This window comes from Vanessa tameamea, chromosome 5 (genome assembly GCF_037043105.1).
Source record: "Vanessa tameamea isolate UH-Manoa-2023 chromosome 5, ilVanTame1 primary haplotype, whole genome shotgun sequence".
NCBI lineage: Eukaryota > Metazoa > Arthropoda > Insecta > Lepidoptera > Nymphalidae > Vanessa > Vanessa tameamea.
The window spans coordinates 9323806-9351724 of NC_087313.1; the positions used below are offsets into that span (position 1 = coordinate 9323806).

Below are 27919 nucleotides of genomic sequence, written 5' to 3' on the forward strand. Positions count from 1 at the left end.
ATTTAATATTAAAATGAAATTAATAAATTAAACAAAAACATATTATATATTAATTTAATTTTGAAATTAAAGAATGGACCAAGCAATATGGTAATAGTGAAAAACTGCTAAAAACACATTGAAGAATTATTACTATTTTAATTTTATAGGTATGTATTTTTTGAAAGATGATAATGATTGATTGATTATTGATAATGGTTGATGAATGGTTATTGGTTCTAACCTGAAATTGTATGAAATAAAGGTTCCATAAATTTGCAGAATAATGTGGCACTAATGTGGCTAGAAACTGTTATCTAAAATTAATATTTATAAATTTGATCAACAGAATAATTTGAAAGCAGCTCATATTGAAGGCGGATGTCTAACTTTCACTTAATTGTTTTAACCTACCATGTATTAGTGCATTTCTCCAATTTTCACCTTGTAGCCCTAACAGTGCTTGGAATTTCTGACTTCCATATTTATTTATTTATTTTATTTATATATGTTGGTTAGACACTTATGGAGTGCAGAGGTTCTCTATGATCTATCTTATAATTAGTGGTTATGTACTCTGTGCATCTGTGACTATTGACAAATGACAATATTTGACAACTGATATTATAAAACCATATTGTTTATTGAATTTTAAATATCGTAAAAAATATCATTATTTTTGATTGTTAAGGAGAAATGTTCAATTAATTACATTCTAAATGATAAGGAAGTTTTAAGCTCACAATTGATAAAATTTTTAATAATGGAGTGGTTAAGTTCAACAATACTTAAAACGTTCTGGCGACCGACTGTTAATACTATTAGGTTATAAACTTTTTTGGGAAATGAAATTGAATGATTTTTTTTTTTTAAATGCGAATTGGTTCCTAAACATAAATTAAATTAAATTTTTAGGACGAGATATCATGCAGACAAAACAAGACTTGTTCGGCGTTATGGCTATGAAGAAAAGATTTGGAGTGGAGGACTGATGCCGCGTTCAGAAGGTAGACGATTGCCAATACCAGAGTACAGGTAGAAGTTCTAAATGCTTTGACAATCTTATGAAATTTAATTTAAAATACTTACGTGAATGTGATTTTTTAATTATAGACCATTAAATCCGTGGACTCAACGTCGAGCGTTATTTGGTCAAAATGATTACATTGACATCCTGGGCTCTGGTGAATTGCATCCGATCAAGACGTTGTATACAGTGCCTTCATGGATCAAAGGTGTTAGTGGCCACGAATATCATGTAAGTACATAATACTGTAAACATTTATCTTTTGGTATAACTAGGCATTTAATGATAATCACATTACAAATACATTTTTAATTACAGATTCTTTTAAGAAAGAAAAAAATGTTTGCCCGTACTGGTGCTCCGACGATTAGACCCACTAAATGGAAGGAATATGAAAAGAGATTGTCATTCTTATATAGAAAACTTAACAGGAAAACCAAAACTGGTCCATCTCCTTGTTAAATGTTATGTGTATATTAAATGTTATTGTAGTAAGTAATTAAAGTTAGTGAATCAAATTTTATACACTTTTTATTAAATTTATGAAACAATTTTCAGATTTTTGGGGAAAATAAATTATATATAATTATATATAATATTGCATCTTTGACTAGTAGACAGATATTTGTGAATTTACAAGGAAAATTAAATTAAAATGCTAAAATATGGTTATTTAGACATGTAATTTAATTTCATTATATAAAAAAACAAAAGGAAAGCTTCTGAAGGAGTCAACATTTAGTAAAAAACAATATGTAATAAATTTATATAACTTCACATCAGACTAAAACAAGATGACGCATACAAAATTACATGATATGGTTTTATACAAAATAGTCAACAATAAACCCATTGACTGCTAAAATCGCCTACAGGCGTAAAAAAATTGTCAGACCGCCAACAACGCCTTAAAGTCACACCACTTTTGACCTATATTTACAGGAAATATATGAATGTTAAAATAGTTTATGGATTATTTTAACTTTTTTTTTTAATATTATCATTCCCATAGTTTCTCCAACTGACGCGAATAAAATAAAAGCTTGTTTATTGGCGTATAATCTTGAAATTTTAAATTGTTTAAGACTATCTGTAGTCTGTACACATGTAAAATATTAGGTATATCTATTTTACGTGTTTATAAATAGTCAAGACGTTAGACGCCGCGCCGCAGTCGCTTTAAAGCGACACCTAATCAAGTGGTAAAAGTCGAAATTTATTTAGTCAGTTGCTAGCATTGATAATGGTTGATCTAGCTGGCTGTAATTAAATTACTGCAATCAATACAAATATTTAAAGTGATAAATAAATAAAGAATTATAACTAATATTCGGAGTAATTAAAAAAAAAAGTTATTTATTTTTATTTTAGTCGTGATGTGGGCACATTAATAGAAGTAATATTTCTATTATTATTATAGCTAGCGCCGTCGTCTCACGCTGCTAATCGTCCATTGTGCGGCTTAATATATATTTAAAATTTTAAAATTGTGTATAACTACTTAGTGTGAAATATGTTTTGTTGAGCTTAGAAGAGTTGCTGAAAATCAATACGAAGTAAATTTTGAGGGGCTCCCACCTGTGTGATTCCTCTGTGAACAGCTTCTAGTAAGAAAACTGGAGTCGTCCGCCGTCGTCGCTTTTAGGTGTCATCTCTGTTAGATTTAATTTTAGGGATGTTTATTTTCGATATTTTCGCAATTTTAGAGTTTGAATGTAACTGCTATTTTAAGTGATAGTTCATTTATTGAAAAAAACTTAATACGCATACTAAATTTTATTAAACAAAGTATCTAATATTAATAGAACTTTTGTGTATGGAAAATCAATAATTTTTTGGTTTATCACTGGTTTTCTATAACGAAAAATGGCATGATGTACAGAGCGCACTCTCGTGGCGTGGCGTACGTGGCGGTCATAGGGTTAACCTATTTTCTAAATATCGCTCATAATGACCCCCTCAATATTTTATAAGCCTCAATAGTAACACTGGCTTGCATAGCGAAACAAGTGTTTGATCTTCTTTCCATCACTCAAGAAGTTTTATTGAAAGAGATTGCTAGTACTATATTAACTATAAAAATAATTTCCTAATTAAAATAATACGATCTATATGTACCTAACATAATGGATATATGTTGTAAATTTACTGTAATGTTGTAATTAACCTCTACTGTTGCAAGACAACTTGATAGTAATAAATGCCGTATAGGTATCTTAAAATTACACAAGTGCAATTCTGTGGATACCTGCAGCTGTGAATCTATAAAACCCACTGATACTGTCAGGTACCTCGTCGTAATTATTGACACCAATTTAAGCTTTAAAACACATAAAATCCCTTTCATCTCGTATACGTAAAACAGCAAATATAATGCGCCTTCTTCGCATCTCAGCAGCGAGAGATATATTAAAGTCTGTTTACTTTGCTTTGACTCAGTCATTACTCACCTACTGTATTACAAGCTGGGGAAGTGCACCAAAGACATCTTTACTTTAATTGGAAAGAGCCCAGAGATCAGTGATTAAAACGATGCTTTTAGATATAGAAACCCAAAAGCTGTTTGAGGAAATCGATCTACTTAGCGTGCGAAAACTATTTATACTTAAAACCGCTGCTAACGTTCATCAGTCTCTTTTAAATTCGGCTGATTATCAAAATCTCCTTAAGCGACGCGTGTTCAAAATTGAGGTACCACGAATAAACATTCGCTTTGCGAGACGCTTCGGTACATTTAAAGAGTACTCCATATACACTAAAGTAACCAGGGTATGCAATATCAAAAAATTAAATATTCGCGAAGCAAAACAAAAAATATTTGACTGGTTAAATTCCATGACATACGACGAGGTTGAAAATTTTTTGGCACCTTTAAACTAGCTTCTAAAATAGGAGTATATTCAAGCTCCATTCTCAATTAATTGGCACTTACATATTATTCCATATAAGCTCTCTTATCAATTATACTGATTATTGTTTATTTATTTTTATGTTACTTATTGTTTTTGTTCTTTAGGTATTACACATTATTCTGTTTTTTATATATATTGCTTTATTTTATTTAACGAAATATTATTATATAATTCTTTATGGGATCGTATATCGTCCGAGCTCTTGTTTAAACATACGAAATTGTAACCGGTAGTTGGCACCCGCAAGACAGGCTTGCCTAGTGCGGGACCACTGGATGTTTTGTGACTATGTTAACTTTTCATGTCAATAAATTTATTTTTATTTTTTTATTATTTATTATTTAACAGAAATATAGTATACTAGAAATAAATCCACACATAAAACAGTATTTGGCCCGTTTATAGCAGAAGCTTACATAACACATAAAATAGGCTTTAGTTTCAGCGATAACTTCTTCATTGGAGCGAAAATTCTTAACGGCGAGCGGCGAGCGGCTTCCTTTTTTTTTTTAGGTCTCCTTATAGCCAGTAATGTAGGGAGCCAAATCTGGCGAATATGGTGGATATAGGAGCAATTCGAAGTTCAATTCATGTAGTTTTACCATTGTTTTGATTGACTTGCGACATGGTGCGTTGTCTTGACGAAAGAATTTTTTTTTTCTTCGGCATATACGTACGTTTCTTTACAATTTCGGCCATCAGACGCTCCAGTAACGCTATATAATATTCACTGTTGATGTTATTTCCCTTCTCACGATAGTCGATGAATGTACACCATGCACATCCCAAAATATCGTGGCCATAACCTTTCCAACCGATTGTTGTGTTTTCGGGCGCATTGGACAAGGTTCACCAGTTGCTGTCCACTCAGATGACGATAGTTTTGATTCCGGAGTGATTCCGTTGTCTTTTTAAGATTAGTACTAACTGCAAGAGGTGGATGAAATAAAACTAGCGCCATATATGTGTTAGGCCCGGGACTTTTCAGTCCATGTAATATGTGCTATATAATTTTACATTATAAGACTAATGACAATAAATATCAACCGATCTTCAAACTCCGGTTATTTATTTAACAAGATGCACACTATATCGTGATATGTATGAAACAAGGGCAAACTGGGTACTTACAACAACAAAGGACTAGATTGCTCTATTTATATAAGTTAGTAGCATTCGACGCTTTTTTCGCGCAAAATGTGATTAGATTTTAAAACCGATTGCTAGATCATTATATATTCTCGCGTCGATTTTAGAACCCTCTTTTGTTTTCGTCAATTAATAAAATTAGAAGTATGCGAAAACATTTTTATGATTATTTATTAACTAATATTTAATTAACTAAACATTCTGAATTAATCGAATAATCGCCTGAAATGAATGTAATATTGAAGGGTTATCACATTATGTAAATTGTACAACAGAAATAAATGAATAAAAATATATGGAAAGGTGTAGTTTCATACTAGTTGCGTACCCGGAATACCTTGTGCATTGGCAAACCATGAGAATAGGTATGATAATATTCGAAATAGACAATATACATAATTCGACGTTAAGTTCTTAATACAAAATTAACATAATACTAAATCAATATTTATGCTAATTGGTTTCTTTGGTTTTACGTAACGTTTAAACATCGATGAATGAGGTATTCATTATAAAGGTTGTATTGGCGTGTTCCAGTCTTCTTTTATAAGATCTGCTGCTTTTTCTGCAATCATAACAACAGGAGCATGTGTGTGTGAAGCTGGTATACGTGGGATAACTGACGCATCAGCTATTCTTAATCCTTTGATTCCATGTACTAGTAATCTGGGTGATACTACTCCTGTTGGGTCAGCTGATGGTGCCATTTTGCAAGTACCTACCTGTGGATATAAAAATATGGATTTTAACTGTTCATATAAACCCATTTATATTAAAATGATGTCTGGTAATTAAATCGTTTTCGCTGTTGTTCGCTCTATAGTGCATATCGATATTGTAATATCGATGACATCGAAATAACAGTATAATATTACTTATACAAGCGATTAGTAATAATATTTCTGCAGTTGTTAAAAATAAGGGACAATAACTACTTAAATTTGTATCATTTGAAACTTAGGTTCTGTGCCATAAATGTGCACGCAAAACAAATTCCACTTGGTCCGATTTCTTAATTATCTGCATAATGGTAGTAGTTCTAGGATCTATTATGTTAAATGAATGTTCTTGAAACAAACTGTGAAATAATGGATGTGTCTGAAATGTAACCTGCGCATATAGATATAATAATAACTTATTTACAATACTGTTTAAGAATGATGCAAGGGAGATACTTTTACCAACCAATATAAAATATAGCACAATTACAGAGAAAATTTAAATTGTCGTCAAGAACAAAATATTTATTTTACGGTATATAGATACCTGATGGTCCAATGTTATCGAAGTCTGCATTATAGCACATTCCCAATATTCATCAGAATTAAAGGCAAAGTTTTTACAATTAGGGAAAGGCGTGTCGTGTAATCTTGTGCCGTATCGTTGAAATGCTTTCGTATTAATTATTCTTTGAGCCTGTTAAAAAATATATCGTAATTAAGTTTGACATTATTTATTTAAATTAAAATTTTTAAATAGAAATTAATTACGAATTGCCTCGAAAAGTAAATATGTTGTGTGATGTTTTTCTTTACTAACAAGTCTTTTAAATTTTAAAAATACGTATTAAGTTCGATATCATGTTTCAAACAAACATTTTATTAAGAGTCGAATTGGTTCGTTTACTCAGTCCGGATAGGCTAAAACTATATAATTTATGATATTATAGTTGATATATGTAATTAATTTCAGTTTCAAATCACAAGAAAATGTAGTATATACTGTAATTTAGGGTAGTCGTTTGAAGACCCTCCAAATAGCAGACGTTTTTTGTTTCTAAGTTAGTAAATAAAATACTTACAAATCGCACGCCTTCTTTTATAGCTAGCAAGTCATCTGGATGGTTAAAATAGTTAGGTTGTATTCTAGGTTGATCTGTGAAGTTTGTAGTACGCAGAGATACGCGTCCAACGCTGCGGGGTCGAATTAGAATAGGATTCAGCGCGAAAGAATTCTCACGATCTTGAAGTGATAGTGACCCGTAAACTTCTTTGTACCACTCATCCGTTACACCTGAAAACATTTTAATATTGATTGTAGAAAAGTGCATCTTAAATTTCATTGATTTAACAGGAAGGAAGGAAGGAAGGAATTCTCCATATCTGTTTTTTACCTTAATATTATTTCTTACAATTAAATGTATTTTATATAACGGAATAACAATTATCTGCATGCGACTTGAATGAAATTTTAGGAATTATTTTTAATATTTTTTTTTTATTATCGAAATATTATAAGCAATTATTTTTTATTCTTCATTACAAGATAATTTATTATTTCGTTTAAATACTTAATATAATTGGCGCAAGAGTCAATTTGTTAAATTGACGTCCTTATGAAAACGTCATTATCAAAGAAACAAGTTTTTATTCTAATTATTATTGATAAGTTAGAATATTTTTTGTATTCACTTAGTAAGAACTGCGAACAGGCAAAAAAATATAAAATCCTGTAATAATAATATAATTGTTTAGAAAAAAGGCTAATAATAACAAATTCAGAGTGTACTCTGTACGTTTATTTCCTTTGCTTCTAATTGTGTTTAACTTTTTTTTTTAAATATATCGATCTATAATGACCGAAGAAAAAGGAAGAGCCATTGCACGAATCCATGCCTTAACGGATAATGTACATACGTTCCCGGGGTTTATATTCGTATCGACATAAATGCCTTATAGGTATATTTTTAACTTTGCCAATGCATAAATTTAAATCTTACGTTTAAAAATACATAAATAAATAAGGCATATTTTATAACTGTCTGTATTTGTTTCATTTCATGTAGGTTATATAATATTATCTTATAAAATGACAATTCAAAAGTGCTTTTAAAAGCCATTTGAATAAAGTTTATTTTAATTTTCATTTTAGCTTTAAATATAAGACATGATTTATTTCGATGCAATAATCGTGTTATTAAAAGTAAACAGTATGAAAAAAGATAAAAAATATTTAATTGCAGAAGCGACATTGAATGATCGTTTTCATTCACAACCCGTACGGGCCTCTAAATCATGTAATTCTTCAAAAATATTAGAGTAAACTTACCCAGCATAGATCGTATTATTCCAAGTAAATCTCCAGCTAGGGAACCGGCTCCCATTACCAGCTCCATATCAGGCCGGCCTTCGCCAAGGTCTTGGCCGTATTTGGTTTGGGTAAAGGCTAATCCCGATGCGCCACCAGGAATAGTAAGTGGGCCTTGTCCCAGCATATACAGTGCTGCAGATGTTGGCGATGCCGCTAAAATCTGTTGGATTGTTTATGTATTATTCATTTTGCGAAATTAATATATAAAGCGAGCGTTTTCCCATGAAATATTGCTGATATAATTAAAAAAAAACAAATATTAAAAAAACATATACATTAATAGCTACAGCAAAATAAAGTAATAAATATTTACATCGTTTACGCATAAATTCGTTGTATTGACAATGAAAGCATTTCCTGAAAATGTGATGTGATCTTGTAGATTGTAGCCAACAGGTAAATTGGCTAGAGTTTTAATGCCAAGTTCGTTCAAATGTTCCTCCGGACCTATACCAGATAGCATCAGCAATTGGGCCGAACCGATAGTTCCAGCTGCCAAAACAACTTCTCGTCGCGCAAATATTCTTTTCCTAGAACAATAAAATTTTTAAAGAATTAAATAATTTTAATAAATTTGATCATCAAGAAAACAAATTGATAAATGTTTAATTTTTACAGAATTTTCTTTTATTCACGGAACAAGTTTTGTTAAATTATATTGCTTTAGGCAGATTTGTTTAATGGATAATAAAGTTTATATCATAATAAGTTTATGTTACAACCAAATTTATTGACTCATTTGTTCATTTAATATAATCATTGATATAAATAATTATTTAGAGTTGCGTCAATGTCCATTTTATGTTCGTTCGTTTTCCATATTTCATCAATTGTATCATAATTCATTTAAGGAAATTTATATGTAGTTCTTTATCAATTATGTTATATACCGTAGTAATAAAAGAACCTAAGAGTTATTGATTAAAGAAAATATGACACTAATTTATGACGATTCTATAAAGCCTATATTTTTAATAATACTTTCTTTTTCATTCTCGTAAATGTTATGAACAACAATCATTATATTTTTTTCATATTACCTCTTGCCATTTTTCACGAACTCCACTCCATTTGCTACTTTAGTAATTGGATCAATTAAAATCTTCGTAACGGTTGAATGCTTTGAAATTTTTAAATTTCTTCTAAAACGCACCGGCTCTAAAAAAGCTTTGGATGTGCTACATCGTCTACCGTTCCGGATAGTAGCCTGAGGCTTTGAAAAACCAATTACTTTTTCCCCATTAGGATCGTTCCATTCGTAGCCAAGTTCTTCACCTGCCTCCTTAAATGCTTCATTTAAAGGAGTAGAATACTTGGAATGTTCAATGTCTAAATATCCTCCTACACCATGATAGATTGAACTTCTTAAGTCATTTATTTTTATATTTTCAGATTTCTTAAAGTACGGCAGTATTTCGTTATAACTCCAACCGTTATTACCCATTCGAACCCAATCATTGTAATCCTCAGGATGACCTCGTTGATATATTAAGAAATTAAGAACACTGCTTCCGCCGAGAACTTTACCGCGAGGCATATAGCACACCTTTCCTCTGAGATCTCGACAGGCCTTTTCTTCTGGTTCAGAAGCGTAACCCCAATTCATGGGAGTTATTGACAGAAAAGGAGCAAATATCGGAATGTCTGAAAAGTAATTTTCATTGCCACCTGCTTCCAAGAGGAGCACCTTCCATTGAGAAACTTCTGATAACCGATTGGCTAAAACGCAACCGGCTGATCCAGCTCCTACCACAATAAAATCATATTCTTGACCGTCTTTAGGAGTGTAGTCAGGTACAAATCCTTCTATTTTGTTGCGGGGTAGTGGTCGGAATAAATTCGTCCAGAAATCAAAAACATTATATCTTTCTAACGATGCTCCGGATATGTTTAGAATAATACATAGATATATTGATACCCGCATTTTGATAATTATTTTCTATTTTCGTCACTGAAAAGATAAAAATACAACCATTAACCAATTTACTTGGGTTATGTTCTTTACTCTACACAATCAGCTTATTTATTTTAACCATTTATAACTACAAACAAATGCACAATAAAGATAAGGTAGATTAATAGCAATTTAACGAGGTACATAAAGTTGCGACCCCCTTAAGGAAGGCTGCTAATAAGTCTGGTGAATTAAATTGGTCATTTTTGTATTTCAATTAGTGTTGTATATTTTGCATTATTTAATGAAAATTAAATATTTCTACATTGTTACACTATAGATTATTTATAGCGATGGGTCGCTATGCTATTAATATTCGAAGGCAGTTCTTTGTCATAGAGTTAGGTATTTATATTACTTGAATACCAGATTAAACTTTAGCTACCGAAGCAAACTAATTATTAAATCATATCAGGTTCAACATGATTCGCGGTATATCAAAAAGACGAGTCTAGCATTTTTATGGACTGCGTTAAAACAAATGAAAAAATATTACGTATCGGTAAAATAGATACAAGTTATAAAATTTGTATAAAATAGTGTTGCCAGACGCCCGGAATTAGCCTGACGTGTTATTTTACGGTCCTGTCCGGCCAAATATTTACCTGTCCGGTCTATCCGGCTTTTGTTAGATTTTTTGTCAGCGTAGCCTGGCCGTACATAGCGCCTGCAGGGTGAGCGAGGGAAATATTATTTGTACAATTTTTTAATAAAGGCTCAACAAACGAGTTTTCTTTATCAATTATCGCTTCTGATCCAACAGTAGTATACGTAGTAACAATAAGTAGCAATAGTAGTGTTTTGTAGGAACTGTTTTGTATTAACGATTAAACAAGACTAATTTTTATTTTAATCACTTAATATAACAAAAATATCGGCATTAATGCGAATAATCAACGTCCTAACAGTAACAGCTTTTGGGCTGGTGATTGATTATCCTTTCCAGCCTTAATCGAGTTTTCAGACAAAAAAGGTCTGGCGTCGATAAATTAATATTTTATCATAAGCGAGAAAATCGCGTGTCGTCTAAATTAGTTCGCATAACAGTTTTAAAAACAGAATCATTCTAATTTATTTTTCATACAGTCAGTTATATCCTAACTTATAGATTTTGACACTGATTTTATTTTTATTTATGATAATAACAGAAAATATTCCGCATTACATTAGTATTCCATTACGCAATAAACCGTGTAAATTATATTAATGTCATAAAATTCGAGTATAACGTAAATCGGGAGCTTCCACGTTTCTCAGATGAGGAGACTTTTTCACAGCAGACATAATTATAAGGTTAATGTATTGTTAATTATGTTTGACATGTACTTGACCATAAACGGATGTAATGGTTAGTTAACGTGACCAATATTTATGAAAGAATTACCATGTCAAGTAGGTCACGTCACAGACAGAAACAATTACATGAAGTTAATCATTTATTATCTCGCTGGTTAATGTCATCATCATTATGATTTAAATGCATCGTAAAATAATAAAGACAACACTGCACGGTTAACAAAGAGGATGATTACTTCAAAGCGTAAAATTAATTTTGACCCCGTAAAAGTAGATATACTGTATTTAACCGAATCATCTAAATATAGAATATATATATGTAGAATATACAGGGTTATTGGTAATTCGATGTATTCCTGTTAGGAGGTGATAGGGGTATACTATTTGCGATAATTTTAACCCCCTTATGCATAATGCGAAAGTGAACCATTTTTGAGTTATCACGTTTTTTAGATTTTTCCAAAATAAATCAAAATTGCAACTTCAAAAAATTCATAAAAAAAAATTATCGATAAAAATCAATTTTTTTCTTCTGATTTATAAAAACGATTAAACACCGGATATTTTTCAATATTTAAACAAAAATTATCGGTCCAAATTTTAAAATGCGAGACGGAAAACGATATTATTTCAATATTTTTTTTACTTTTTTCCCTCAAAAATGTCTTAAAAACAAATAAAAGAATTATGAAACTTATTCTGCAGATTATTTTAAAAACATAATCGTTTACTTAGCTTTCCGAAAATGTATAAAAACTAAGAATTTATTTCAAAGCAACCGAAATAAAATGATCAGAAAGGACGCTGGAGGAAATTCTTATTCGAATATGACCGAATTCGTACTAAAGGTCGCTCTTTAAAATTCCCACAAAAATGATTTAAAATAATAACCAATGTAAAAAAACTTACTTAATTACTTAACTTACTTACTAAATACAAATTTAAAATAAAATTTAGATACATAAACAGTTCAGTAGCCAAGTTACAATTTGAATGAATGAATTTGCTAATCAAAATTGTTTTGATTAGCAAACAAGTGACGATTGACTCAAAGGTGACCTGCCGTTGACATGACATCAACAAGACAAATAGAAATAAAAACAATAGACCTAGACCAGTTACATATCGATTGTCGTAATCGTTTGTAGAATACCCCAAAATGTATTGAACGTAAGTAATATGCCGGGTAAATACTGTAAAAGACGCTTTAACTGAAATTGAATGCATTAATTTAAACCAGTTAATAATATAATATACTGATCACCAAGTTCAAGACAAGTTGATGGTAGAGCTCAGATCTAAAACATTGTAACTTCATTTATACTATATTCTCATAAGACTTATTTAAAAACAAAGGTTTAAAATCTTACATGTAGGCGAAGAATAAGTTTGAACTTTTTTCATTTATTTTTTTCTACTAGCCTTAGAGTAGGACCGAAATTGGAAGAAGGCCAAGAGATTTGCAACTGTTTATATAATCAAACTTCACCGTCTGAAGTATAAGTTTCTATTGTAAAGTATTTTTTTTAATATACCTGCACGAATATTTGAAGGTTTCATAGATATTCCTTCACCGCCGAGCACGAGATGAATTTAAAACACAAATTAAGTACATGAAAATTCAGTGGTGTCTGCCTGGGTTTGAACCCGAAATCATCGGTTAAGATGCACGCGTTCTAACCAATGGGCTATCTCGGCTCTTCGTGAGGAAACCTGCATGTGTCTAATTTCAACGAAATTCTGCCAAATGTGTATTCCGCCAACCCGCATTGGACCAGCGTGGTGGAATTTGCTCCAAACTTTCTCCTCAAAGGGAGAGGAGGCCTTTAGCCCAGCAATGGGAAAATTTACAGGCTGCTAATGCTAAAAAAAAAATAGATATTCCATTTTAAATGCCATATCCCAGTGCTAAGAAATGAATAAGATTTTTCAACAAGGCGACTGTTAAAAAATATCTTTATTATAAAACATTTTAACGGTAAATAATAGATAAATATTTATATATATATAATACGAACAAATTTATAATACTGTATGCATATGTACAGATTTTTCAGAATGAGACAGACGAACTTCTTAGCATTCCAGGGACTCATCGAATAGGTGCCGAGTTCATCGTGACCTAACTTTGCAAAAATAATAAAGTTATACTGAGCCAATGTACACACAGATTTATTGAGTATAAAATTGTTTTATTCAAAAAAAAAAAACTTAAATTATTATATTGATTGAAAATAATATTGATTTGTAAATCAAAAAAATATGAAAATGATTAAGCATGCTATTATAATTGTCATATAAACATCATGCTTTGTAATATATATGTTAATTAAAATTATAATTTTATAAAAACAACCTGTTGATAATTATAGTATGCCTTCTATATACACATATATTTTGGTATCAATGTCAATTGACGGTAAAATTACGAAATATATTATCGTATGTCGTAACATCAATATAGAGGTCATTTTAAATTATTAAGTTCTAGTGACGTAAGACTTGAATGTCCTTGTTTTTTAATTTTTAGCCGACTTCAAAAATACCTCTCTTTTATATTTTTTTTCCTCTGCATCTTCGTCGATTTTGATATTTTTTTTATTCAATTCGATTCGCAAAAAGCACTCCTAAGATTAGAATAAGGGTAAAAACTAATGGATTTGTCATTTCTACGATCGTATTACTCGATCTTTTCACTGCCTGGGATTTGAGCCGATTTTAATGATGTAATGGCAAAAGTATGATTTTCAACACAACAACATTCAACACTCAAAAATTTTCCCCAAAAACTATTAAGTGAGAATAGGTAAGTAGTGTAATTAGGTAAATATTATAATTAAATTTTTGTCTATGAATACGTCATACTGGAAACATTTTGATGTCGGGTTTTAATTTTATTTAGTTGTATCAAAATGATTTTGGTGTTCAATATTACGTACATATGTAGCATTTTGTATCGTTGTGTGTTTTATATTTCAAAAAACGAAGCGTATATGAACTACAAATAATTAGGGCTTTTAGACCTTTGACTTTGATTTTTATGTTCAAATAAAAAAAAAACGATTGGCAGATATAAAATAAACCTTACATTGCATTTAAGTATTCGATGGCCGACGGTTTCAAATACTATTTTATTCTCAAGTGTTCGCTTGGCTTGAAAATTTATATTTAAACGGATAGGTTCTCGAATTAAAAAAAAATAAATAATGATTGTCCTTAATTTTTAAAAGATTAAAAGGGATTGCATTTCTTTTGGCTTTTGATGTCGATGTAGAAAATAAAAAGTACTAATTGGACTGCCAAACAAATTTAAAAAATAATTATAAATATTTAATTTTAGAATTGCTTGAAAAGAATATCTACCTCAACTAAAGTACTGTCCAATAGAAAGAGTTGATGAGATAAAAAAGTTGCCTAAATGACTCCTTTCATTAATTTCGGTTCAGTGGCTTGGCCGTCAAAGAGCGTCAGACAGACAGAGTTACTTTCGCATTTATAATATTAGTATATAAATGTTGTGTTTAACAATTAAAAAAAAATGTTTTTGTAATTGTATTATTGTCATTTCTGTTGGTTGTCCTAAGAATAAAGAAATAAATAAATAAACATAAAACTCTTCTTCCTTTGTTCTATATATTTATATGGATACTATATTGTTTGCGTAGCCTGGAACGCGTTATTGCTACATTAGGCGAGGCAATGTCTCTACCATAACATTTAGACTTTTATAGGGTTTATGTAAAGACTGTTTATATATGTATTTGAACATATTATCTAAATTGAATTGGAACGTAGTATACATAATACCTGGTACATTTTCATTTCAATATTTGTACCTTTGTATTTTACTTAAATAATACGTTCATCTGTATGTATTATATTAAAAGGGAAGAAAATACAATTTAAATATGTCGTTGTATTTATTATTCTATTTTTAAATGAAGTTATTTACAAAAGACAGCTATATAGGTCTATTTATAATGTTGGAGCTAGAGAATCCCTTCGGGGTGGCTTTTAACAAAGCGGGAATACTTACAGCTACGTAACAATATATTTCCGATACGACAAAGTCAATCAATTCTTCCTGGGGCAAGGTGCTCGTTTCTATAAAAATATTCCGGTGATATTTTATTCTTTGCCGATTCATAAATTTTTTTTTTTTTGATAAAATGTTGAATAATATGCCTTAATTAAGGCATATTATTCCCGGTTCTTTTCGATAGAATCTACATTCCGAGCCGATGGTAGCTGGTACATTTATTACTATTAGTGGGTCGCAAGCGAAACTTCTCGTTTATTTAACAGTTTTTAACAAATTTCGTAAACTATGACAGGTTTTTTTATTTAATTTCATTGTAAACTGACGATGTCTGTTTGCATGATTTACATTGTTTTTTCTTTCTTTACAGCCATTGCGCCGTTCTTTACGTGGCCAGTAACCTCTTTCCCCATCTCTAAAATTAATTCTTTGTTAAATCATTACAATTAAATAAATAGAATCCTCTTTATTTTTCTGCACATCTACAGCTGGAGCATAACATTTTTTGTGTGCAGCTATCGTCCCATAATCGCTGGGACAACAATCGGCTTACGCTACTATATAAGATTCTGTAAAATGACTACTCAAAAGTGGTCGTAAAAGCCTACTTGAATAGAGTATATTTTTTGATTTTATATCAAAATACTAAAATATAATTTACAATATCGTGTAAAAGTTAAAATAGAATAATAAATATAACGTGCATCACGGACGGACAATAGATTTTACATATTCAACAAATAACTTATTGAAAAGGACATTTGCATATTGTTTTCCAGGACTAAAACAATTTAAGAAAAAGACGACATTTCCAAATCCATTTTACGGTCACGGCACCTTATCTTTTTAAATAAATAATTCGTATTAAGCGTATTTAAATTATGTAATAACGATTAAGTCTGATCCAGGAAATATGACTCTTGCATATATAATTATATGTAATTTAGAAATAAAAGTACGTATTACATACATAACGTATGCGAGGGGTCGTTCCACCCCAAAATCGTATACATCAAATGTACATCAACCCTTCTAAAATTAAACAATTCGAAATAATTTTCGTCTAATTGTTGAGGCGTCGCAATACTTGGTTGAAAGCAAACACGTTATCCAGGGATAACCCCACATATCTAACTGGTTTGCCAGAAAGATAAGAAACCTTTCTTTACTTTTATTATTTTATTCATACTTATTATTTTCTCATAAGTTATTTGTGCAATAAAAAGTAAATTTAATAAATACAACTGAAGTCTTTAGCTGCGATAAATGTATGCACCATATTCTTATTGTGAATGCATAGCTATAGTGAATTAAACGTTTATTTTTATGATATTAACGTTTACCTAAACAAATGTTTACTTTTAGTAGTCTAGCATACCAGCCCCCTATTGCTAATGGGAGCCTCTCGTTTATTATTTTAGGTCAAGGATCTCGTTAGGGTTAGCATTAATCGCAAGTCTTGTACTGCTCTTCACTGAATTATTTTCCAATACCGTATGTTCTGAGTTCGAACTTCAAGTAATCCATACTATCCATACTTCCATACTAATATTATAAATGCGAAAGTAACTCTGTCTGTCTGTCTCGCTTTCACGCCAAAACTACTGGACCGATTTTAATGAAATTTGGTACACAACTAGTCTAGAGCCTAAGAAAGGACATAGGCTACTTTGAAAAAAGTGATATAAAGGGTTGAAAAGGGGGATGAAAGGTTGTAAGTTGTTGAAAGTATTGTAATTTTTAGAACTAGAAGCATAAAACTTATATTTTAGGCTGTATACTTATAAACTAACATATCATGACACCCACGAAATTCTACCCCTACAGGGGTTAAATGAGGGTTGAAAGTTTGTGTAGAAGTCCGTCATTTTTAAGATAGAAACATGAAACTTTATTTTTGGGATACTGATCTAAAATGAGTAGATACGTATTTAAGCGTTTCTAGATAATCTACCACTAAGGGGGTGAAATAAGGGTTGAAAGTTTTTATGAGAGTCAGTCATTTTTTAAATTAAAAACAAGAATTTTTTTTTTGGTATACTGAATAAAAATGAGTAGATACGTATTTAAGCGTTTCTGGACATTTTACTCCTATAGGGGTTGACATTTCGTATACAGGTTAGTCTGGAAGTCCGTCATTTTTAAAGTTAGAAGCTAGAAAATTTATTTTTGGGATGCCGATTAAAAATTTGTTGATACGTATTTAAATTATTCTGGATATTTTACGCCTACTGAGAGAAATAGAAGTGACATTTCGTATATAGTATAGTCTGGAAGACTGTCATTTTTGAAGCTAGAAGCAGGAAACTTTATTTTTGTGCCACTGATTAAAAATGAGTAGATAGGTATTTAAGCGTTTTTGGATATTTTACGCCTAAGGAGAGAAATTGGGTTGACATTTTGTATAAAGGATAGTCTGGAAGTCCGTCATTTTTTAAATTAGAAGCTAGAAATTTTATTTTTGGGCTACCGATTAAAAATGAGTTGATTCGCATTTAAGCGTTTCTGGATATTTTACCCTAAGGGCTGAAATACACACCAATGTGGTATACAAAGAGGTATTACATTAACGTAATATTTTAAGTTAATTTGTAAATATATTCATATTCTACGCGGGCAAAGCCGCGGGTAACAGCTAGTATGTTATATACGAGTAAGAGTATATAATTACATATATTTATACGGAGACACTTTTATAAATTTATTTATAAATTTAACGTAATAACTAAAACGGTTTGCCTTTTTTCAAAGTTTGTATTTGTTAATACTATTTAAATTTAATATCAACATGTATATCCATTTATCCGTTTCGTTAAAATCAACATTGGCAAGCGGTCATATTATTTTTAGGTGCATATATGCGTTAAAGTGAGGTAAAACAAGAACCACAATTTTTTTTGTTACAATTCAAAATTATATTTTTTTTACAATGAAACTTTGTTATATATTATTTAATTTAATCTTTTTAACAATACGGGCATATAACATATTAGCACTTTAAAGAGTACTAAAATAAGATAAGCTGTTTTGAATTGAACGAATTGATATAACTGGAGGTCTTTTATTTACTCGCTTATTTACTAAAATTGCTACACCTCCGGCGACCTTTAGTAGTGACATTATGGTAATAACCAAATTACGTTAATTAAGTTGTTATTTGGAAAAAAATATTCATGTAGTGAATCTCTGGATGCGGCCCTGTACTCATTTCCTTTTAAAATCAATGCAAGTAGGTCAGCAATGCACGCCGGTTTCGATATTTTTATTATAAATTTATAAAACGAAAGAACCTCGATTCTTAACGAAAAAATTATGATTCTCTATTGTGAAACATTAAAGTTGTGTCCTTGTGTTGTTATTCGTTGTTACTTAATAAATTAAGATTAAACGCACAAAATATCTTTCGAGCAGACCTTATATGTAAGTTTTATATTAATTAACTTTTGGCTACTGTAATTGTGAATATTTAATATTAATTAAGTGTGCTGTAGAGTTACTATAAGTATTTGAAACGGGATATTTACCATGTTTTTTTTTTATTTTTATTCGGTGAAGCTCGATATTTCGACATTATCAATGAATATCTACGAATGTCAATTCGTCAAATCAATGTCAGTATCTAAATATTGCTATTTATGTTAGAAAGCAACTAACTATTCAACTAGAAAATTTACTGTTAAAATTTTACATATAATTTTGAATTTACTTTATTGTATCAAACTTATGCGTAAAACGTTTATTATGTACAAATTAAAAAAAATATATAAACTTGATAGTTAGTGAGATGAGAAATGAAGAATCAAGACTTTGGGAGAACAATGCAGCAGGAGTTAAAAAGAGCGGGAAATAAAAAAAATGGTACTTACTGAATTATATTTTAGTTACGTATAGAATATTATTAGTTATTATTTTGACAATGAGTTCAAACTCCTGAATTTTAAAAATATTTACGTTGATTTATTCGAAATCGGTTTTAGCAATATGGCACTATGTTGTCTTATGGAAATTATGCATTTATAACAACAGCACGGCGATTTTTGTTGGACTAGAATGAATTTAGTTATATTATTATTTTTTTTAAACTATTTGCTTATTTTATTTTTAATTATATATATCTATTTCATTTACTTTATTTACGTTATAAACATTATTTCATAGTCATATTAAAGCCGGGCATTGGATGATCCATTTCGGTGTCAGCATCGTATGTTAGGTTAAATCAGATTTTAAAACAAACTTTAAATTTGTTGTATTTTTATTTATTTAGTACAAGCTAAATTAGTATAAGTTTCAAATTTCTTTTTTTTTATGAATAATTATCAAGGTTATATTTAATCTATGGTGATCATTGAGTGATTACTATGTTGCTAGCATAGACAAGTAGTTTAAAAAGTATCTATTTGACTATGACTAACGAAAGCACTAAAAACTTGAATCAAGTTATCGTAAACATCAAATATATTTAGAGATGTCCTGAAATAATAAATACATATATCTAACTTTTTTTTGCAAACCTCATTGCAAACCTCCTTGCATTTGTAAGTTGAAAATTAAAATAGTTTCTCCAATCAGTACTTTTGGGTATATCCATTACATTTGGAAAGAACGCATATTATTATGATGTATATCGCGAGAAGTGCGGCAAGTGTCCTTGGGATGTTCAGTAAAATATCTGATATAATATTGAATATTATATTTGTAAACAACAAAACATAAAGTGGGAATAAATAAAGTTTTTTCAATTTGATAGTCTCATAAATAACACAATTTATTTTGATAACATACATTACGTAGTACTAATAAATTTTCGAGAGAAATGGTGCGAGAAATAGTTACCGCGCATTTTAAATCTCAACAATATTAAACGCGATAGATTTATTAAAGCTTATTTTAAATATTACTTCAGTTAAGGGACTCAGGTGTACGTGTTTTTAATCCAGTTAAACTTGTTTACGCGGCGTCTGATTTAATCATATTAAAAATGGGGAGGGATATTTCTTACATCAATTACTGTTATTTAATTAACAATCTATAAAATGTTTTTGCACAATCCATAAATATTACAAAGAATACTCTATCACAAAATGTCATATATTCTCTAATCCTTATGCTCATGTCGTAATACATTTTTATATCTTATGCTAATTTAATTGTGGACAAAGTGACAAGACGACAAATTAATTTAACATAAATGACTCACTATTTCTGTATACGGATACTACTCAATGAAAACAAATCAAAATATACTTGATTCAAGTAGACTTTTACAAGCAATATATAAAGTGAAGCTACCATCCGTTCGGAATGCAGATTCTACCGAGAAGAACTGGCAAGGAACTCAGTAGGTACTCTTTTTCAACAATTCAATTCAATTTAAAAAATACTAGGTTATTTGTTGATATTATATTTGAATTTGTTAATACATATATATAAATAAATATTTAATAAATCCCAGTAATTTTTTGCAATAAGATTTATTAGCTATTTTTATGGCTCATCCAGAGGGAATAAATGCACTGTCGTATTATACTTTATTCCTAATTTTGTTATGAATGACGAACTCTGTTGCATTTGTTATAGTATTATATCGAATTAGTATAACAAAGACATATTAATTGGATTTATGAATAAATCAATTTTAAGCTTAGATAGTAAATATTCAATCGATTACGAGTATAACCATATTGTAAGATATCAGGAGGTATCTCTAGGAGGTTTCATGTCCCAAACTCAATCTTCAAGGATAGGAATAAATCGAAGCTGTAACAATATTCATGTTTCTTTTTAGACAGTCTTAAATGTAATTTATATGAAACGGATTTGTGTACATCAATAAATTAAAAAGTTGTTTCGTCTATATTACGAATTAAATGAGTCACGGCTGTCCGCTGGTCTCACAACAATGAGCTGCTTATTACGAAATTGGATCTTAACACGTTTAAGTAAACAGGACAGTGCACTTGGTAGAGTATGTTAAGGATTATTGCTTGTGTCGTCGCTTAATAAATAGCCATACACATGACACGCACGGTCTAAACACTGCTGATTGAATATATATGGCATGTAGGGAGCAATTAAGATGGATAGGCACTGTACGCGTATGTATGTTAATACAGCAAGTTTACTAGCTGTGTGTACTCTATTGAGAAATACTACATGTTATTTCAACAGATCCTTAAAATAGTTCCAATACCTATAAATGCATTTGAGCTTGCCGCGTTCCAATCTTTGATAAATGATTAATTAAACTTTATGTCAAGATTATTATCATTCATTGATCTGTTTTATTCTGCCTAATCAGATTTATATAAGTTTTTTTTAATTCATAGATATATAAAGAAGATTGTTCTCGACGAGTAATAAGACATAATATTCATTAATTGTGTGTTAATCATGTAATTAATAATGTAAATGGAGAATTAATTTAATCTAAAAAGTATATAATTTAATTTATAAATGTATCGCAAGCATTATTTGGCAATCAAAATAGCTATATTGACGTGTATGGGTCAAGTTCACCTTCTAACTAATCGTGAATGTTGAACAGAAATAATGATCTAGTTTTTGCGTCTCATAAACAAAAAATGCTGTTTATGTAATGTTTTTATTTATTAAAACTTAAATGATCATTTCACATAAAGATGATTTTCACATAATTGAATTATTAATTTAGGCAGTATGTTTTTTTCAGGAGTCGATTGAGTAATTGTATTTGAAAAAAAGTAATTTTGTAAACACCGCAATCTTTATGTTTTACACTTATCCTGAATTATACGTATTAAATAAAAACCATTAAAAAAGTATAATAATATAACTTACCTTTAAAAAAAATAGCACATGTCACAGGATTTTAATTTAATTTTTTTTTTATACTTTTTTAATCAAAAAACATTGCACTACATTCAATTAACACGAGAAGTTTTATTTGGTTCACCGACTTATTTTTTAATTTTATTTTTTTTTCACACGCATGAAGCTCGGTCTAAAGTGTATATTGTATTGGACGTGGGTTTGCAGCACGCAGTATCATTTAATATTTTAAGGCCGCCCGATAGACTGACCTTGGGGATTGACCATTAATCGTGGTAATTTCGAGTGTTGACTCAGGGATAGCAATATACATCACGTAGGATGTTTTTTTTAACGTTCGGATTCAAATTACGTTTATGATTATTGACATATTACTTATTTAATAATTAAATATTTAAATGTAGTGCCATTATTTATTTTACAGCATATTCGAATTTGTAAACTCGATTTATTGATTAACTTAGATATGAAAAACTCAAGAAAGTTTTAGTAAAGAGTATCATATAAATTTATATTTTTTTATTTAATTAAGTGAATATTGGTGTGTACGTGCTGGATATGCGTTTATCATATGTTAGTATTTATTATAATACAATGCGATGCTGGTCGAACCTGTCAATAGCGCATCGGTTCACGTTTTTTTTTTATTGTTATTTAATTTACAACATCCACGGGCTCACAGTTAGTCCTGATCTTATACTGATACATTATTTATAAAAAATCGCATAATCAATTACAAATTTCAAAAAGAAACATCTTCTCATGTTATTTTATAACAATAAATTGTATGAACGCATTGCAATGACTTGATAAAGACCTTAAGCAAAACAAAGCAAGGTGAGGACCGATTTTTAAATTTTAAACTACCTCTGTCATCACAGATCAGACTAGGTAGATAAAATAATATACCAAAAATATAAAATTTTTAGTAATAGATTTATTTATGAAGTTTAATGGTTTTAAATATATTAGAGAAAGAACGAAATATATCTGTCTGATTGACAAGTGCCTTACATTTTAAAGAAAATAAAAGCAAAATAAATTAAACATAAATCAATTTAAAATTATATTTAAGATACTTAAGTAATTTTTTAAATGTTATTTACTACACCAAATATCTAATATAGCTGTTTACGTTCGTGTTATGCTGTGAGTTTAGAGGATGTTCTTACAGAATAGGTCTACTGACTCCAAATAAACACCATTCAAATCATCATCAAATATTTATTACAAAAGTAAGAACGTCAACGATCGTTGAGAGCTTAGTATGTACTTATGAGAGTTTTTAAATAAATATCGGAGTAAAATATTACCATACTTAATTACATGAATTACAACAAAAAAAAATTACATAAAAAGTTTAAATGATAACTTTCTTTTTTTTTAAATGCGACCAATACATTAGCTACGTTTTGGTCGCATTTGCAAATATATATTATTTACATTCATTTAAATAATACTGTTTCGATCGTTGGAGGAATTTTGTCTTGAGAGATTGAAAGACAAAATTATCTTAAAATACATACGTTTCTAATATATTTCGTATTGATTTTTTGCGTAAAAATATTTCGTGAATTTTTATGGCTTGGAATTCAAATGATATGATGAGATGCCTCAGTGTATGAATCCAAGGACCGACGATAACGTAAGTTTAAATTTGTTTACATACTCGTCCTACCAAGAATGTGTAATAATATATTTAAAATTAATAAATTACGATTACAAAAATAGACGGTAACCTATTTAGGTTCCAGTATAACGAACTAATATAAGTATTGATTTCGTAACCATACAATATTTAGACATGCTTTAAATATTACGCGACCGGTTTCAATTTTTCCAGTCTAATCTAATCAAACCGAGTTCGTGAATGATAGACTATGTGACAAAATGCAATGACGTTTGATTATGACATGTTAATACGGTTAGGTCAAGTTATATGTTCCAAAATGAAAGTTGTCGTTGATTATTATGCTTTGGGAGTAATGAAATTTAACTTTGAAGGTTCATTAATGCAACCTTTATGTCACTCCAAAGTCCAAAGTTCGAATTTATCTTCAATATTAACCCTAGAATGTCAAAAGCAATACATATGAAAAAACGAAAAAAGACTTATGTGAAAGAATCTATACTATTAGTCATAGAAATGGCAGTGACTTTAAAAATCCGACGATTTTTTGGTATTAATATTTTATTCCAATAGTAAAATTATTAATTTTCAATCAAATTAAAGCCAACGGGATATTGTTATACCTAACTTGGTACTGTTACAAAAGGTAAGGTTAACCGATTGTCTTGATGAACGGCTCATAAAAGCGTTAAACCGGTGTTAAAACTATGGGAAACAAGAGATTTTATTTAAACGATTATTATTTTTTTATCGCTTGATCTTAAACTATAATTTTTAAAACCATTCATAAATAAAAAACATGATTATAAAGACGTTAAGATATTTTTTAAAGACCGTCTTAAAAACGAGTAACTTGTAAAATAAAAACCCCGCGTGAGGTACAATATACTATATGTTTTTTATATGTCGTTCAAATTAGTGAAATCTCTAGATGTTTCTTCTGATTGCGTAAATTAATGCCGATTAATTCAAAACATTTTAAGCTCTAAAGGTGTGATACCTAGTTAAAGGAAGTGTTGTAATTATGGGAATAGTTCGTTATGACTACGTACCTCCATCATCACAAACTTACCAGATATACACTTTACGAACTGTATACGGACAAAAAAGTCGTAGAGACTTTTTTTGTCCGTATATAGTTCGCAACATTAGCCTTGGAATGTGAAAACTTCCGATATTTCATAAATAAAAGTAACATTTTTTGTAAAGACATGGTTTTGATTGAGCTCAGTTTTACGACATATTTTAAAAAGGTAACCGGGTCGCACCGACGTCCAAATGAGAGTTCGGATAAAAAATCACAAATGTTAATTGCAAGATAATATTGGTACATACTTTCAATTACGATTTATATTCTTTTTATAAACATTCTTGTCAATTTTAGATTTTAGTATGAAAAATTGTTAGTTTTGACAGACGGATAGACGGACACAAGAGAAACAGAACTTTTCTATAACGGTAATGGTTATTTACCTATTCACCATTGGGTGAAAAAACGCCACCCTAAGAGTTATGAAATCCTAATGCTTAATAGATATTAAATTTTGTATGGAATAAGATAAGTGATTCTGTTATTATCATTTATTTGCAAGACCATAAGTGTATCAAGTGCAATATAAATACTTATTACAATTTCATTTTATATTTAAGATTTTTTAAATTTAAATATAAATATTGTAGTAGCTTGTGTAGACAATTAGATGGAGTGGTAAACTAAATTTCTTTTTTTGTATTTTTACTTTTTTTACGTCAATGTTTTTCAACTCCTATATTTTCAAAACACAATATTATAATTTGGAATAAGAAATGACACGAAATAGTTTTAGTGGTTTTGGATTTATATTATAGCATTTAAAATTATTTTTATTATATATATTTCTTGGTTTTCATTAATAATATGTCGTATAAGAAAATTTACAGTCGTAATTTTGTAGTCATTAATTTGAAAGAAACAGTCTCAACGAAAAAGAGGGAAGACCCTTGAGTTGTTTACGGACAAAGAAAAGTTCTTTCTTTAAATTATTGTGGGATGAATCATTCGGTTAAGTGGAAACACTTAATGGAACCTTTTTTAAAAAAGCTTAAGACCTTACGAAGGAAACTATAGAGCTTTTTTAATTAATAGAACTCAATTAAAATGCATAAGAATTCGAGTTCGGAAAGCGCTTTAGTATTTCTTCTTTACAAAAGAGGTTTATTTAATAAAAAGAAATATCGATAGTTACTGTAACATAAAAAAAAAATAGAAAACCTACGTTTCAGAATTTGTGTTTATTAGTATTAGTAATGTTTTATTTTTAGGAAGGTACCTGAAGCTATCTACGATTTTTTTTTCGTATATTGCAGTAGTTTGAATCATTTAATTAAATTAAATTACTGAGTGCTAGTGAACAGTTAACACCGATCTGCATTAAGAAATAACATTACCTTACTTTTTTGTATTTTTCTCATAATGAATATATTATCGCAGTGAAAAAATCAGATAACTAGAGTTTGTTCACGACTAAAAGTCAAAAGATAATTCTATTGACTGCAAAAATATAGATAGCACATATACATAGAAATTATGAACTATATCACACAGAAGTCAAGGTAGCCACGCTCGTGCCATATTTTTGCCATTACGTTAAATTTCATATGTGCCATAATTTTTTTCCCAATATCAAGGGAATTTTTAAACATGTCGAACATAAAATAATATGTAATATTTGCAACCGAGATTCTCACGCTCGTACTTTTAATTTCCACATTTTACGATTTCATTGTCACTGTGGTAAAACTTGTAACAATACGATCATGAAGCTCGGGAAGAAGATTTGAAGCCAACGAGTTTAAAAAAATCACACAATCAAATTTATTACAATTACAGAGTACAAATTGAACCTTCAATGGTTGACGGGCGACATGACAGTTGCCGTTTTATCAAAATTAACATATACCTACTGTATTCAAGGAGGCGTTCACAAGTACTTTTGAATTGAAAATACATTCAATTTAATATTTAAAGCTACCGGCTAGGAACTCAGATTATCGAACAAAGGTAGATGGAGCGCACGGAACTTTACAGTGCAGAAACAAAAGCAAATAGAAAACCAAAAGCGAAAGCATTCACATTCCCTGTAGTGTATGTAATAATAAATAATTTGTTAATACGTCAATTATTAATAATAAAAGTGATAACACTATTAACGCATTCACAAAAAGACGCGTCGTTTCGCACTATCGCACAACGTATATTGTTAGTATTTAAAAAGGAACTCGTAATTAATCGCTTGGGAAGCAAGATAGTATTTATATTATATATCTTAGTGTATTGAAACATGTCACAGTTGCATAGTATGTAAATAATGGTTAGCAATATGGCCGGAGAGGCCTTGTACCTATGTAGGTATGTTCAGCGTTGTTAGGAGGCATTGTTTGAGCTAACTGTTACAACGGTGCTCCATTTGTTGTCCTTGACCTTTTTCTCTGTAATTTCTACGGTCATGGTGACATTTTACGTATATAAAAGGTCATGTTTCAAATTTAATTGTTGTTTCAAAGTTATTGAAATTATTATAGATTTAAAGCCGATTAAAAAATACTTTACTAAAACAACGTTTGACGCACGCAAAGATAAACTACAAACAGACCACGACGAAAATTCATATGACCTTTACAAATGTTTAGTTTAGGATCAGCCTCGGGACTTAGGATTTAAAAGCCCAATGTGAAGCCTGTTCACTTAAGATAAAGCGATACCTGTCGTCAAAATAATAAAACAAAATAATCTACTAGTATTTTAGTAGCTTCGGAACTTTTATTTTCATAAATATTCATAACATATTTTTATTATTATTTGATATACAACTGCCATATTGAATAATATTAATATAAAATATAGATGTAAAAGTATTTAAGTATTGTTTTTGTATTATTTAATATTAAAACATTCGATTGCGCATTTGATTATGACAAAATAAACTTTTTTTCTGTAACAGCTTGGCGATGGGCAAATGGGCCTCTGATGTTCAGTGGTCACCACCGCCCATAG

At 29.8% G+C, this 27919-nt stretch overlaps 2 protein-coding genes across 3 annotated transcripts; one reads left to right on the forward strand and one right to left on the reverse strand.

Moving 5' to 3' along the window:
* Positions 1-603: 603 nt before the first annotated feature.
* LOC113392294 (large ribosomal subunit protein mL51) lies at positions 604-1524 on the forward strand. The gene is made up of 4 exons (XM_026628646.2): positions 604-804; positions 895-1014; positions 1093-1237; positions 1325-1524. The coding sequence occupies exons 1-4, from the start codon at positions 743-745 to the stop codon at positions 1466-1468; spliced, it is 471 nt and encodes a 156-aa protein (XP_026484431.1). The 5' UTR covers positions 604-742; the 3' UTR covers positions 1469-1524.
* Positions 1525-5258: 3734 nt separating this feature from the next.
* On the reverse strand, positions 5259-22450 carry LOC113392269 (glucose dehydrogenase [FAD, quinone]-like). 2 transcript variants are annotated; one of them, XM_064220991.1, is made up of 8 exons: positions 22266-22450; positions 10717-10778; positions 9198-10108; positions 8471-8687; positions 8116-8317; positions 6869-7080; positions 6334-6483; positions 5259-5789 (listed from the first exon to the last, which is right to left on the reverse strand). In XM_064220991.1, exons 3-8 carry the CDS (start codon positions 10079-10081, stop codon positions 5577-5579), a joined length of 1878 nt encoding a protein of 625 aa, XP_064077061.1. In that variant the 5' UTR covers positions 10082-10108; positions 10717-10778; positions 22266-22450; the 3' UTR covers positions 5259-5576. The 2 variants fall into 2 exon arrangements, with proteins under 2 accessions (XP_064077061.1, XP_026484398.2); XM_026628613.2 differs by lacking the exon at positions 10717-10778.
* Between the last annotated feature and the right edge of the window lie 5469 nt (positions 22451-27919).